The sequence below is a fragment of the Hylobates moloch genome, unplaced genomic scaffold, assembly GCF_009828535.3.
Source record: "Hylobates moloch isolate HMO894 unplaced genomic scaffold, HMol_V3 SCAFFOLD_5, whole genome shotgun sequence".
Classification (NCBI taxonomy): Eukaryota; Metazoa; Chordata; class Mammalia; order Primates; family Hylobatidae; genus Hylobates; species Hylobates moloch.
This window is the reverse complement of record NW_026652280.1, coordinates 29,286,869-29,302,723: the sequence shown is the minus strand read 5'-3', so window position 1 is coordinate 29,302,723 and position 15,855 is coordinate 29,286,869. Positions and strand designations below refer to the sequence as shown.

Below are 15,855 nucleotides of genomic sequence, written 5' to 3'. Positions count from 1 at the left end.
TCTTATCCAAAGTCTGGAACAGTTGCAGCCGCAGCAATGTGGAGACAGCTTCCTTGGTTTCTTCAAAATTTTATTAACAAAACCCAGGGAGAGGAGGCAAGGATGAGTGGACTCCGCAGCCCCACCAGGCACTGAACATGTCGACGGGGACAAACCCTCTGATAAAGGCAGATGGGCGGTCAACCGGTGGATGGGCACAGGGAGAACCGGAGAAACAGATGAGTGGAGGAACGGACACGCGGGCACCGGGCGGCTCCCCCATCTGGAATGCAGGGTGTGAGGGGTCCGGGCCAGGAGGCTCAGCGGTCGGCACTGGAGCGCAGGTCGGTAGTGAGGGGATCGTGCTGGATCGTCTGGTGCAGCATCAGGGCCAGCAATCCCGCGCGGTTTGTCATGGCTGTGCGCACATTGCGCTCCTGCTCAAACAGCTCGTCCAGCTTGTACCACTGCCAAGGGAGCGGCAGGAGTCCTAAGCAGGAACACCTGCAGCCCCGCCTGCCCTCGGCCACGTCCGACATGGAAACCTACCACATGCAGCACCGAAACCGCACAGAAACCTACCACACGCACGCGCTCCAAGTCCACTTCCGCACGCCGCAGCTTCTCCCAGCAGTAATGGCGATTGCACTGGCGCTTGGGCAGGCGGCAGAAGTCACCCGTGAGCTCAAAGACATCACGTACAAGGGGGCACCCGCATACCTCGTCAGCTGGCACCTGCAAGGAGGCCGGGTTGGGGGGATGAATAGCGGTGATAAGGGAGAATAGGAATGGGGGCTCAAGGAGGGAGAAGGAAAAGAATGGTGGGTTCAGGGAACGGTGAGGAGGCATGGGAAAGGAGGAATGGAGGGTGAAGCAGCAGGGAAGGTGAGAGGAAAAAGTGAAGGAAAGGTGAGGTGAGGAAGGAAGGGATGAATGTGGGACAGCGAGGCAGGGAGGAGGGGCAAAATGGGAGGACCTGAGGGAAAACCTTACTTTGGGGTCCCGTGAGTGCTCGGGGCACAGCACCTGGAGCCGCTTACAGTATGTTTTGCTCTGAGGATTATACACATCACAGAAGAGTCGTGTGGCCCTGGGGGTTTGGAGTAGAGAGGGTAGTAGAGGGAGGGAAGGGAGGTCCACCTGTCCTTGCTGGTGCCCATATTCTGCCCCAGCTCCACACACATCGCACTTCTGACCCCCGCCTTAACCCCCCACCTCTCACTCTGCGTGGCACCCTCACTTACCCTTCAATGCGTGTGGGGTACATGGACCCAAAGGACGTCTGGCTCTCATACTGGAGGGATGAGCACAAATGGAGGGAACTGTGGATGTGCGCTGCATGCCCTCCCAAGACACCACCCAGACAACAAATCTGTCCCCCACTGGCCCACTGATGTTCCCACATGGTCCGCCCCCTCAGTCTGACACCCCAACCTTGGCATAGCAGCGCTCCATGTGGCGCAAGGCAACACGTGGGTTGATGGGGTGCCCACAGGAAACACAGAAGATCTGCAGGTCTGTGTCATCACTGTCACCCTCGTTGCTCTGCATGGAGTGGAAGGAACAATAAGGCTGGGAAGGACAAAGTACCGGCCCTGCCCTGTTGGCGCCCCTGCTTGCTCACCTCCTCATCCTCGCGCACAGCCTGCTGCTTGGCACGTTGAATGATGGCCTCAAGTTCATGGAATCGGCGTTCCATTTCCTGAAGGCGAGTGCGGGCACTCTGCTGCTCTCGGCGAATGCGTTCGAGCAGCTTCTTGCCATGCTCTTCAGCAATGCAAGGGCTCTGCTGCCACTGCTGGATGCGCTGGGGGAGGATCTCATAGATGCGGCTGCAGGGAAGGTAGCAAGCAACAGAATGAGTGAGGTGATCAGTAAGTGAGGATGGCAAAATAGATGCAAATGGCAAAAGGAGAAGTAAATAGGTGACTGGCGGAATGGTGGCTGGATGGACACAAGGGCAGATGGGTGGGTAGGTGGATAGGTGAGTGGGTAGTGGCTATTTGGTGACTGAATGGTGGATAGCTGATTGGTAAACATACAGAAGGCTGTGGTCAGGCCCTACCATGCACTTCCTGACTCCCTTGAACCCCTCAGGAATGACTCACTTGGCTGCCAGCTTCATGCCACAATCATCTGAGCAATACTTGGAACTGGGCTGGGCGGCGCGCACACAGCCGGGCCCCAGGCACTGGGGCAGCGACGCAGGGTCCTTGGCATCAGCCCTCTCTGGGTGTTTCCATTTATCCTTGTGCTTCTGCTTCTGCCGATGCCGCCTGTATCGCTCCTCCTTCTGTTGAGCAAAACAGGTCAGGTCAGGGTGGAGTCAAAGTCAGCCCCAGACCCCAGACCCCTGCTCCATTCTAGCCCTTTCTGGCTCTTGCCCCATTCAGCCTCTGACCTCTGCCTCTCCCTCAACCCCACCCTCTGCCTTTCCACATCCATTTTACCCTCTCCATCACCTTCTTCTCAGACTTCTTCTCCCGACGCTTCACATGCTTCACTTTCACTGCCCTCTTCCGCAGCGCGGGGTCCAGGAATGGGGACTCTTCTGTGTCGCTCATCCAGGGCTGCAAGCAGGGCATGCACTGACCCACCTGCCCCGCTCATGACAACCCCACCACCTACTCATGTCCCATATCAGCCTTCCATACCCTCTGTCTCCTCATTAGGGATACTCTCTGCTTCTGTAACCTCCACCCTTCCACCAGTGGATGCTCCTGTCTGCTCACCAGGCCGTGGTCATCAAAGGCCCCTGCACAGAAGTCCTGATACAGGTCAGGATCCAGAGGTAGGTCCTCATCTGAGAGTGGCTCAGGTGTGGCTGTAGCCTCAGGAGGCTCCTTGACTGCTGATGACGCCACTGCCCCCTCATCTTCACGGATGCGCCCTAACTTCTGTGATGGCTGTGGCTGCTGTTGGGTGGGCAGTGGCCGGCGGGGCCTTGGCAGGGACTCTGAGGGCGTCACTGGTGAGAGCTGCGGGGCAGAATCTCAGGACTGGCCCTGACTGCCCTGCCCACATGCCCCACCCCACCCTGGGGGGCTGGACTCACCGAGGAAGGGAAGTACTTGTACGATTCCTGTGCCGGCAGGAGGAAGGCCCAGGTCAGCCCCAGGTGGATGGAGGGCGGCCTTGCCCTAGCCCTACCCACCTGGCCTGGCCTTACATCCCCAGACTCACCTCCCCGCTACCCCTCATTGCCAGGAATGCTCAGCCCTGGCTGATCTGTACTGACATGCATGACCACCTGGAAACACCTGGCCCCACTCTGTCTACCCAGGGTTGGTGGGGGTGTTCTGCCAGCCCAGCATACAAGGTCATGCCCCATTCATCTGGACATGACAGGCCCCTTCCCACCTGTCTAGATACAGTCAGGCCCAATCCCACCTGGCTTATCCATGTCTAGACTTAACTAACCATGCATGGACCCACCAGCTCTCCCACACCTGACCCTACCCAGCTCTGTCCGTGCTCACCCGGGCCCGCAGCTGGCACTGGCGCAGCCGGCACTTCTGCCGGATCTTGTTGGGGCCCCCAAACTTCTTCATGTCCCGACAGAAGTCACAGTGACCACAGTCCTCAGTGCGCCGACATGCCTCACACTCACCACACATGCGGGCTGACCGTTTGATCTGCTGCTGCTGCTGTTGGTGATGCTGGAGGAGGGGGCCCAGAACAGAAATCATGGACCCAGGCAGGGCTGAAACGGAATCACTTTACACATCCACTCACTTTATGCAGCCACTCACCTGGCTGGGTGTGGCCACCAAGGGCTGAGGAGAGGATTTGTGGGGCGAAGCAGAGCCCCGAGCAAGCATGGCCCCAACCCCTGTCCCTGACCCTGCCCGGCGCTGCAGGTCTGGATCGGGGACAGGCCTCTTGCGCCCTCCACCCTCATCCCGGGGCTCACTGCTGTCCCGCTCATTGCCATCCCGCTCCCGTGACTTCTTGTGCCGATAGCGAATCTCTAGTTTGGGGTCTTTCTCTGTGGGGCAGAGAGTAGGGCCAAAGTGAGCGAGCACTGGACGGTATGAATGGTCCCAAAACCTCTTTCTTCCTCTTCGCTCCCTTACTGTCCCACCCACCTACTCTGCACCCCTGTCCAGGGCAGAGCTGCCTCTTCCCGTGGGATCTTCTATTACCACTCACAATGGAGCCCCCATTCCAGCTCACCACAGACGTGTATCACTTAATCCCCATGATTCCCCATTGTGGCTCCTCCTCCTCCCTTGAAGCCCCACCTGCCTTCCCTGTCCATCCATGGCCCTCACCTCTGCACTCCCGACAGTACCACTCACGGATGGCCTTGGCCATCTTCTCAGTGATCCGGATGCAGTCCCCATGGAACCACTCATTGCAGTTGTCACACCCGCTGCAGAGGATGGGGCAGGTGGTGGAGATGTGAGGGGCGCGGCCCATCGGCCTCACCCCACCCTGCCAGTGTCAGCCCCGCCTATCTCTCCCGGGCTCACATCATGAAGCAGTTGATGTCCGGTTTGCGGCAGATGCAGTAGATGGGCGCATTCTCCCCATTCTCCGACTTGCTGTCCTCCCTGGCATCTGGAGGCTCTGGGTCTGAACCATCTCCCTCCTGCGGGGCACCCCCATTACGGATCCTTAAACAGCCCCCACCGTGGCGGCTCATCCCCCCATTACAGCTCCACCATGGTCAGCAGGGATCCCCACTCTGCCTGCAGATTTCACATCGGGGCCCCCAAAAAACCTCTCCATCACAGTCCCCACTGACCACCATCCCTTCCTCTGTCATCCTATTACTCTGCTCCATGCTTCCCATCACGCACCCACCCACACCCGCTCCCTGCGTCCACACTCGCTAATGGGTCATGGCGACCCTCCATCGTGGCGCCTCACAGACCCCGCGTAACTCACTGCGGACTTCCCATCGCGGTTCTCCACGCACCCCTCCCTGTTTACCTCATAGACCCACCTGGCACCCGCACCCACCCCCAGTCGCGGCTGTCCACGGATACCTGGACACGGACTCCTCGTCACGGCTCACTACAGACCACCCAATGTGACTCCTTACAACCCCCTTATCCCTCTGCCCAAAGAACCCCCGATCATGGTTTCCCACGGAACTGCAACACGGAGTGCCCACTAAACTTCTATTAAGGAGCCCCCCACCGCGGCTCACCATAGAACTCCCAGATGGTTCATCATTCTGCCCATAGACTCCCGCCGTTCAGTCCACAGACTCCGGTTATGGTTCACCACAGACCCCTGAGTCGGCCGACAGACCCCACTGTTGCCAACCGACCGACCTCCACCGGCGAACCCCTCCCTGGACCCGGTACTCACCATATCTCCGCTCCCGGCGCACTCCCTCACGACCCCCGCCAGCGACCCGCGAACCTGCACAGACCGCTCAGCGGCGTCCCAGGCGGTTGCAAAGGCGCCCACAACTACTTCCGCTTCTAGTCACGCCTCCCAGGCAGCGTACTCCTATTGCGCAGGCCTCGTGCGTCGTCTCCGCCGCAAACCAGTAGGTCGCCCGCCTAGAGCCCCGAAGACCCCTCAGGCGCCGCCATCTTGATTATCGTATCCGTATGGTGGCCGAATCCATACGTTCGCCGGGAACATGGCCGCGCTCACATTGTGGCTTTCCCGAGGGCGCCGCCACCTTGTCAGTAGAGTCCGTACGGCGGCTGCTTGTACGGCCTCGACGTACAGGCAACATGGCTGCACCTACTGCGTGACTTCCTCATAGATGCCGTCATCTTGGAATCTGATTCCGTACGTGGGTCGAATTCCGTACGTTCCTAGGCGACACATGGCGGCGACCTAATTGCGGATTCTTCGAGGGCGCCGCCATCTTGGTAGTTGATTCCGTACATTGGCCGCTTGTCAGGCAGAGAGGTTCACAGGTACAGCGGCCGCTTTCGAAGCACTACCTGGATCAAGTTGTATTTATTCCTCCATTCAGTCTCTTTCCCCTTCCACATGTATTAATGGGGCAGGCTGTGTGCCTTACGGGGCGGAGGAAACCAGTTCCTCTGTCGTCTCGGACTTCACCTGCCACCACTCTTTCCGGCTCTTACTCCTCCCACTTGTCATTCTTCTGCCAGGCCTGGCACGGTTCGGCTTCTATTTATTTTATTTTTATTTAAAAACAATTCTTAAACTAATATCAAATCTTATTTTAGTTCTATACGCTGCACAATAAGCCTAAGCGCAGTTTACTTCTCCATTTCTTTATTGTTTAGCATTTAGAACATTTTCAAATATTATTCTAAATAAAGTTGCAATGAACATTCTTAAACATAGATCTGTATGCTCATCCCTGATTATTTCTTGTGAAATGTGATATGCAAATTTACAAATATACAAATGTGATATACCAGGTGTCACTCTGGTTAACAGCTGTAAGATGGAACTGGGAAGCCATTCTTTTTTTATTTTTATTTATTTATTTACTTATTTTTTGAGACGGAGTTTCGCTCTTGTTGCCCAGGCTGGAGTGCAATGGCGCGATCCCCGCTCACTGCAACCTCCGCCTCCCGGGTTCAAGCGATTATCCTGCCTCAGCCTTCCGAGTAGCTGGGATTACAGGCATGCACCACCATGCCCGGCTAATTTTTTTGTATTTTTAGTAGAGACGGGGTTTCGCCGTGTTGGCCAGGACGGTCTGGATCTCCCGACACCTCAGGTGATCCGCCTGCCTCGGCCTCCCAAAGTGCTGGGATTACAGGCGTGAACCACCGCGTCCGGCCCTCCTGGAAGGCATTCTATGGACTCCCTGCAAACTCGCAAAAAGGAAAACAAACAAACCAAAACTAAAACACAACAGGAACTTGCCTCGAACCCTTGAATTGGTCCAAACTGCAATGACCACACCATTCTGGAAACCAGCTATATTTCACCAGCGCTGCGTCTCCTAAACAACAACCAATGAACTATGGACTGGTGCTAGCCAGCCGCCTCCACCAATAATAATTTCTTTAAAAGAAGTTGTGTAATCACCTTTAGCTTCCTTTTTCTTTTTCTTAAAAACTCCTTCTCCCCTTCCTATCTTTGGAGTACAATTTGACTTCGAGCTGAATCTGTGTCCCCTGAATTGCAGTTCCTTAATGCCCCAATAAACTCCTGCATTGCAGCTTGGTCTCTTGCCTCTTCTTAGTTGACTCTCCTTAGAGATAAAATTCTAAAAGTAGAATTACTTTGTAATTGGCTATAAATATTGTAAGACATGTTCAAATTTATAGGAGGCCATTGCTTTGGACAGAGCTCTGGCTCTAGGCCCCACCAAAATGGAGTCACTCACGCTGAAGTTCCATGCCACCAAGCCAAAACTAAATTGTTCATCTGACCTTCCAAGAAATGAGGAGAAAGAGACAGAATAATAGCTAAATCCCCATACAAGCCACTTTTAGCTTGAAAGTCCCCTTTGCTTTAACCTTTATAAAAAAGCAACCTGAAGCAATCTGATGTTAACCAGCTTTAAAAAAAAAATTGTTCTTTTTCCTTGCTCCCACCTTACAAAATTCACTGCTCTGCTATTTCCCAGGAGAAGCTCTCATTCTATTTTGTATAATGGGATCTGCCTCAATTCATGAATTGCAAGTAAAAGCCATTACATCTATAACTAAATTTGTTGTAATTTTGTCTTTCGATGGTTGATACATATATTTCTACAAGCAGTGTATGAAGATTCCTATATCAGAGCCTTATTAGGTTGTTAGATTAGTGCGAACTTTTGTTGTTGTTGTTGTTGTTGTTGTTGTTGAGACGGAGTCTCGCTCTGTCACCTAGGCTGGAGTGGAGTGGGCAATCTCGGCTCACTGCAACCTCCGCCTCCTGGATTCAAACAGTTCTCCTGCCTCAGCCTCCCGAGTAGCTGGGATTACAGGCGCATGCCACCACACCCGGCTAATTGTATTTTTAGTAGAGATGGGGTTTCACCATGTTGGCCAGTCTGGTCTTGAACTCCTGACTTCAAGAGATCCACCCCACTTTGGCTTCCCAAAGTGCTGAGATTACAGGCATGAGCCCCTGCGCCTGGCCAGTGCAAACTTGTAAATTCATCACCCCGTCAGTAAAAAACTGTCAGCATTCACAGCCATTTTATAAATACTACACATTACCACACTAATATAGTGCAAAAATCAGAAACTACATAAAATACATATTTAAAGGGATGAGATAAAAATAAATATAAACATCTCTCATATTTTCTCAAATCCCGAGCACCATCTGAGATGCTGCCCTTGAGGAGCTCCCAGTTTACACTATTAGTGCTCACTCTGATCTGTGTGTAGTCTGGTATGGACATGATGAAGCAAACAAAGATTAGTATTTTGTCAAATAGTAAATTTTTTGTGAGTCTAGCTTGATGATGATGGTAATAGTCATAATTTTAAAAACCTATTTTGTTAGTGGTTGATAGTTCGCAAGATACTTTTGCACATGATAGTTTATCTGATCCTAATTGCCTTATACAGTGAATGGAGCAGGAGCCTTACTGTCCCCACTCTGCAGTGAAAGCAATTGAGACTCAGGGAGCCTAAGTCCCTTGCCAGGTCACACAGCCAGTAATAATGGATCTGATATTAATAGTAAAATCTTCCTACTGTGAGTGTTGGGCTGTGGGCTGGAATCGGCATAGACTCAGGGAACCCCCAGGACGAGAGAAGCTAGATAAAAAAGTTCATGAGGAAAGCACAGAATGGAGCAGATTCTGAAAGCTAAGGGTCACAGTGGACCTGAGTTCAGGAAATGGATCAGAAGTCCAGGGGATCAGACACCAGGAATCAGGATTAGGATCTTAGGCAGGAGAACAAACAACACAGAATGAGAAACTAAGTACAGGATCTCAGCACAAGGTGGGTATCACAGGAAAGGGAAAGGAGAGCCCAACTCTACTAAAGATTCCTGGGAGGGGGACGGAAGTCTTCCACACACTTCTGGCAAACAGCAAGGATGACATAAATATCTGAAATTCAATGACAAAATCATGCTTAGCACTCCAATTCTAATTTGCCAGCAAGCACAGACAAAATCAGTACTGGAATTATTCGCTGAGGAATATACAGTTTTGCTTTCTGAAGTTTTAGTTACCCATGGTCAACCATGGTCTGAAAATATTAAGTAAAGAATTCAAGAGGGCTGGGCACAGTGGTTCATGCCGGTAATCCCAGCACTTTGGGAGGCCGAGGAGGGAGGGTCCCTTGAGCCCAGTAGTTTGAAACCAACCTGGGCAACATAGCAAGATCTTGTTTCTACAAATTATAAAAACATTTAGGCCGGGCGCAGTGGCTCACGCCTGTAATCCCAGCACTTTGGGAGGCTGAGGCGGGCGGATTACCAGGTCAGGAGATTGAGACCATCCTGGCTAACATGGTGAAACCCCGTCTCTACTAAAAAATACAAAAAATTAGCTGGGCGTGGTGGCGGGCGCCTATAGTCCCAGCTACTCAGGAGGCTGAGGCAGGAGAATGGCATGAACCCAGCAGGCGGAGCTTGCAGTGAGCTGAGATCGTGCCACTGCACTCCAGCCTGGGTGACAGAGCGAGACTCTGTCTCAAAAAAAAAAAAAAAAAAAAATTTAGCCGGGCATGGTGGCACGTGCCTGTGGTCCCAGCTATGCAGGAGGCTGAGGCAGGAGGATTGCTTGAGCTTGGGCTGTCCAGGCTGCAGTGAGCCATGACTACATCACTGAACTCCAGTCTGGATGACAGAGCAAGTTCCTGTCGCAAAAAAGAAAAAAGAAAGAAAGAAAATTCCAGAAATAAACAATTCATAAGTTTTAATTGCCATGCCATTCTGAGTATTGTGATGAAATCTCACACTGTGCCATTCCATCCCATCTGGGATGTAGATTATCCCTTTGTCCAGCATATCCACCTGTTCGGTTTAGTTGAATTCTGTTTTTTGGACCAGTCTGAAAATCATTCTATTATAATGACTATTAAATTCGTTTACTGACGTTGATATAATATTCAAATAAACTCAAAATTGGCTTAAAAAAATCAGGGCTCAAGGTATCTATAGATGCCTAGACTCAGTGTGGATTAGGTAGGGCAGGGCTGGGGTGGGGAGAGAGCAGAGGAGTGTGGCAGAGGGCTAGGTCCCATTGAGTTAGAACTGGGAAGTGACTATGCCATATCACAATGGTCTAAAACAGTATGAAAAACAGACTGCGGCCCTCTAATCTTTCTGGCATTTTGTGAATGCGGGAGGCAGGGACTGGGTCAAGACTGGACCTTGGGCAAGAATCAAAGCAGGTACTCACTCTCCAAATGGACATAGGGGCTGAGAGCAGGAACCAAGCCTAGAAGTCATTCAAGTGCAGGTGAATTGAATAGGGAGCAGGGAGGAGCCAGGATGGGTGACGGTGGTACTGACAACCACTTTGGCCCAGGAGAGAGAGTGGACTTGAGAATCAGCAAAAGCAGCAGCCAGTGGGAGGGATATATTTAGAGCCTGGGCCATTCTGTGCAGCGTCCCTAGTCTGGAAAGAACCCAGACTCTGAATGGAAAGGAACTATTGTAGGTCTCTCATGAGGCTGATGTCCATTCAGGCACAAATTCAGGCAGAATTTGCTGAAACATGCCAGAAAAATAAGACCGAGGGATTCAATATCTATCTTATGTTTTTCAATGACACTGAAATATTCTGTGGCTATTGCAATATCTTAAGTCATAGTTTTTAGAGGTATATTTTACAGTTCATGCCTTCAAGAACGAAGTGTTACAGCTTGAGTTGGATTCTAGGCTCTACCAATACTAGCTACTTGACATTGCAGAGTGTAGTTAATCTTTTTGAGACCTTTTTCTCATCTACAAAAATGGGCAAAATTAACATCCTCCTAGAAAAACATCTGAGAGAATAATATGAATTAGGTCCAGAATGGGAACTCTCCAAATAGTGTCATGCAGTAAAAGATTAACTCAGCAGGCCTTGGTTGTTCAAACCTTCACATGAAAAAAAAAAAATCTGATATTTGACTGGCTCTTGGGAGATAACCTTAAAGTGCTCAGAATTACTTGCCTAATAAGAATGTTCAGCTGGGCACAGTGGCTCACACCTGTAATCCCAGCACTTTGGTAGGCCAAGGTGGGTGGATCACCTGAGGTCAGGAGTTCAAGACCAGCCTGGCCAAGATGGGTAAACCCTGTCTCTACTAAAAATACAAAAATTAGCCAGGTGTGGTGGCGGGTGCCTGTAATCCCACCTACTCAGGAGGCTAAGGCAGGAGAATCGCTTGAACCCAGGAAGTGGAGGCTGCAGTGAGCCCAGATTGTGCCATTGCCCTCTAGCCTGGATGACAGAGCAAGACTCTGTCTCAAAAAAAAAAAAAAAAAAGTTTATATTTACCTAGGATCTTGGTCCACACCAGATAGTTTATGATAACAATGTGATTTGTGGTGGGGACCTTGGGCCACAGGGTATCAATATGAACTCTGGAGAGGCCAGAGACTGAGTAACCAAGGTCAGCAATGGCACCCTCCATACTCATGTAACCAATCCCCTAATAAAAACCCTGGACACCAAAGCTTGGATGAGCTTCCGTGGTTTGCAATACTTCATTCATGTTATCACAAGGCTGTTTCTGGGATAATTAAGTGCTGTTTATATGACTCCTGTAGGAGAGGAGAACTGGAAGCATGGTCTTTCCTGTACTATAGCCTATGAGCCTTTTTGCTCATTCAATCTGTATTCTTTTGCCGTAACAAACTGTAATTGGGAGCTTAGCAGTGTTTTGGTATTCTGTGTGTTCTTCTAGTGAGTCACTGAACCTGAGGATGGTCTTAGGTCACCTGACACAAATGTCCTTTTTCCTCATATATTATACTTTCAAGCTGATGCCTCTGAAATGTTTAAAGACTGCCAAATGTCATGAACAAGTCATTTAATATCATTTATGAGGAGGACTTGTTTAGGTCATTTTGGTAGCTTTAATTCTAATCTGCTCCCTCCCTGCTACAGCTTCCCCATCCCTAACATCAACATTTCTTTCTTTTTTTTTTTTTTTTTTAGATAGAGTCTCACTTTTGTCACCCAGGCTGGAGTGCAGTGATGCAATCTCAGCTCACTACAACCTCCGCCTCCCAGGTTCAAGTGATTCTCCTGCCTCAGCCTCCTGAGTAGCTGGGATTACAGGTGCCCACCACCACACCCAGCTAATTTTTATATTTTTAGTACAGACGGGGTTTCACCAAGTTGGCCAGGCTAGTCTCGAACTCCTGACATCAGGTGATCTGTCCACCTTAGCCTCCCAAAGTGCTGGCATTACAGGTGTGAGCCACCGCACCTGGCCCACATTTCTTATCACACTCAGGTTCCTAGAGAGGAACAAGTGCACCAGTTTTCTAATCTGACTTCTTCCTTTCCCACTTACTCCCTCTAAAAAAGCACAAAGAATTAAATAGGCTTGCTTCTCTGGTTTGGTGGTAGATTCTTCTTTCTACTTTTTATTCCTACCCAACTCCTACCAACCAATTTCTATCCTGAATAGGTCAGTTTCTATCCATCGTAAAGCTCATCTGTAAATATCACTTTGAATTTTATAGCCTGCAGAAGCTTCCAGTTTGTGGTTTTTCAGCCCCAGATCATGAAGTCCTTGGTCCTACAGAAGACAGAGCAAGGCTGAGGTTTGTCATACACAAAACGGAGCATTATAAAACCCTTTGGTACTGGTCTGTGTTCATGATAATTTTTTTTTTCTTGATTATCCCTGTGTTCTCTTCCAAAAGTTGCCATTACAGACACCAGAACACTCCTGTAATTTTGTTAATCTGCAGTGGTTTCATATATGAGCAAGTTGTTTCCTTAATGAAATTATAAACTCCCTGAAGGTAAGAACTAAGCATCTCTTGAAGAGTAAACCACACAAGGTGAATTGAATCCACAGTTGTGTTTCCTGCAGTGCTGTGAACACAGAATTGGCTTCATTACCATCTCTGTAATTGTCTATGTGCCAAGGGAGGTTTTCAATGTGGCCTCTCAGGGTTGGTTTGAAGGAACAACAGAATAGAGGTGCTTGGGCCAACAGTTTAAGTTGCCTTTGTCTGGAGTACTGTGGAAGGTCCATCAATAATCTGCAGCATGCAGCATTCCCCAGGCCTCCTGCACTGTTTCTGTCCTTGAAGGTACCTACCGTTCCCACTTCCAAGCCTGCAGGACCAACTCTGCACAGCAAGTTCTCACAATTCAATTACAATCATATCAAGCAGGCTCAGGAAAATCTCGAGAGTCACTTAGAGCAGCAGGAACCCAGGAACACATGGCTGGTTAACCACCTATTCAGGCGCTGTCTCCTGCCTGGGCCAATCCCCTTTTCTATGTCACACACTACACATAGCAAGGGACAGCTATCCTGGGAGTCTAGGGGAGAATAAAAGTGTTCAAGATCCCAATGATAATTCTCCAGGTATGGAATTTGTACATTTTAAGTCTGGCCTATGAGAGATGTGGGGTGGGGGAATTAAGGGCCCTCATTAGCTTTCTTCATCTTTCAAATTCTATCACACCCCTTTCCTTTAAAAAAAGGGGTTCCTTCTTTCAAAACCCATTTTCTTCTATTAACCAATCTTTATGCATTTAAAATAAATCTTTCTGAACCCTAGTGAAAGGCATCGAGTATTTTTCTAAAAATAGCTTTATTGAGATATAATTCAAATACTATGCAATTTACCCATTAAAAGTTTACCTTTCAATGGTTTTAGTATATTCACAGACTTGTGCATTTACTGCCCTGATCTTTTTCCTTTAATTAATTTTTTTTTATACAGATGGGGTCTCGCTATGTTGCCTAGGCTGATCTTGATCTTGACTCAAGCAGTTCTCCTGCCTCAGCCTCCCAAAGTGCTGGGATTACAGGCCTGAGCCATGCACCTGGCCTCCCAATCATTTTTTATAACTTTTTCACTACCCCCAAAAGAAACTCTGCACCATTTAGATACCACTCCCCAAGCCCCTCCCCATAGGCAACCACTAATCTTTCTATCTCTGTATATTTATCTATTCTGGATATTTCATATAAATAGAATCATATTATATGTGGTTTTCTGTGACTGACTTCTTTCACTTAGCATGTTTTTAAGGTTGGCTATTTTGGGTCCCTTAAATTTCCATGTAAATTTGAGGATCGGCTTGTCTAATTTTGCAAAAAAGTCAGCTTGGAGACAGGAGTTGCGTTGAATGTGTAGAACAAGTTCAGGAGTATTGCCACTTTAATGATATTAAGTCTGACTTAGCAACATGGGACGTCACCCTTTCCTCTTCAAGTGAGCCCTGATTGCCAGTCCAGTAGGGCTGGGCTGGTTGGGCCTGGGAGTAGGGGCAGCTGGAAAAGTCTCTAAAGTCTTGGGACCAGGTCACTAGTTCCCTTCCTCCCCAAGCCTCCTTCTCAACACGCACCCCCAACGCTCCACGATCCCCAAGAGCGAGTTATGAGACCCTTCACCTTGCCACACCCTGCAAAGCCAAAAAGCTGTCTTTACATTTTCGGGGCCTCTGGCACGGGCAGCCGCCGCCACATAGTCAGGATCCCACAATCGCAGTCACTGCAGAGGCTTTAGTGATGCCGCATTCTGGTTGTCACGGGCTACCCTCGTATTAGGGCGGGTGGCTAGGAGTGCGTTTGCGTCCCGGCGGAAGTGGGGAGAGTCACCATGGGAACCGTGGACGCTGAAACTAGCCACTTCCTCTTGGCACTGAGAAGCTGAATCTGCGCTATCTTCAGATCAACCTCGGTCTCTCTGGCTGGATATTTATCGGGTTCTGCCTGAAAGGCCGACTTAACGCCTTTCCTCTTGGAAAAGTCGCAGGTCTTAATACAGCTTCAGTTTATACGTTTCTTTGTGCCTTATAATAGTCATAAAGGTCTGGTTAGATCTCCACTCCCTCCAGGAGCGCTCCAGGAGCTCACAGTTGGGCCTTTCTTAGCACGTAGGGAAAGATCCTTGCTATTTTGCTATTTATCGTACTGGCTTAAAATGGGGGTGGGCAGGCAGGAGCGCCCCTCTCCGAGCGGGCGGGAAAGCGCGGCGGCCACGGTTGTCCCCCTTCCCCCCAGACCCCGCAGCTCCTGCTGTGCCCCTCAGCTGCCATTAGAGTCCCCTGCATCCTACCAAGGAGCCCCCAGAAGTCGGGCCCTGCGTGGGGTCGGTTGGCCTGGTGGAGTGTGTCCAATCTCTGACCTGCTTTTGGGAGGATCAGAACCCCGCGTCTAGGCGGCCGGCGCGCAGCTGGAGCACTAGGGGTCTGGTCGCGGCGCAGGCTGTCCCCGAGTCCGCAACATTCCGGGAAGCCCCACAGCCCCGGGTGGCCCTTGACGGATCCCCGCGGCCCTTCACCATCGCGGGGAAAGCTGGATCGGCTGCAGGAGGACCCCGCAGCCAAGCCTCTCCTGCCGTGGAGGGACTAGATCCTTTGTCTCCACGTCGGGGGGCGGTGGCAGATAGCATGGCTAGATCCTGCAGGCCCACACTTGGGGACAGGTGGGACAAGGAGCACAGCCCAGGGAAGCCACAGGTTGAAAGCAGTGAGGATGTCAGGGGCCTCATGAAACTTGACACAAGCTGGAGCACAAGGCTAAGAAACCTGCCACTTGAGCCAACTGGAGGCTGTGGCCTAGCTGACAGCTAGAGTCACGGGGCTCTTGGGGCAGGCGACCTAAGCCCCTTTCCTCGATTATCTGAGTGAGTCTGTAACCCCCCAGTGGGTATGCTGCACAAATAAAGACCAGGGCATTGCAGTAAAGAAAGAATTTAGGCCAGTGGGGTGGCTCATGCCTGTAATCCCAGTGCTTAGGGAGGCAGAAGCGGGAGGATCCCTTGAGCCCAGGAGTTCCAGACCGGCCTGGGCAACATGGTGAAACCCATCTCTACAAAAATATAAAAATTAGCCGG

The 15,855-nt window shown here is 50.5% G+C and overlaps 1 protein-coding gene across 9 annotated transcripts; it reads right to left on the bottom strand.

The window, feature by feature from the left end:
- Positions 1 to 35: 35 nt before the first annotated feature.
- CXXC1 (CXXC finger protein 1) lies at positions 36 to 15,168 on the bottom strand. 9 transcript variants are annotated; one of them, XM_032152289.2, is made up of 15 exons: positions 5,302 to 6,180; positions 5,138 to 5,223; positions 4,455 to 4,573; positions 4,254 to 4,354; positions 3,732 to 3,967; positions 3,459 to 3,638; positions 3,035 to 3,061; positions 2,712 to 2,957; positions 2,430 to 2,549; positions 2,088 to 2,272; positions 1,604 to 1,811; positions 1,414 to 1,524; positions 1,224 to 1,273; positions 562 to 1,069; positions 36 to 446 (listed from the first exon to the last, which is right to left on the bottom strand). In XM_032152289.2, exons 2-15 carry the CDS (start codon positions 5,138 to 5,140, stop codon positions 300 to 302), a joined length of 2,241 nt encoding a protein of 746 aa, XP_032008180.1. In that variant the 5' UTR covers positions 5,141 to 5,223; positions 5,302 to 6,180; the 3' UTR covers positions 36 to 299. The 9 variants fall into 9 exon arrangements, with proteins under 9 accessions (XP_032008180.1, XP_058294330.1, XP_058294328.1 ...); XM_032152292.2 differs by lacking the exon at positions 5,138 to 5,223 and having other exon boundaries at positions 37 to 446; positions 562 to 714; positions 973 to 1,069; positions 5,302 to 6,173; XM_032152293.2 differs by lacking the exon at positions 5,138 to 5,223 and having other exon boundaries at positions 37 to 446; positions 562 to 714; positions 973 to 1,069; positions 2,442 to 2,549; positions 5,302 to 6,164.
- Between the last annotated feature and the right edge of the window lie 687 nt (positions 15,169 to 15,855).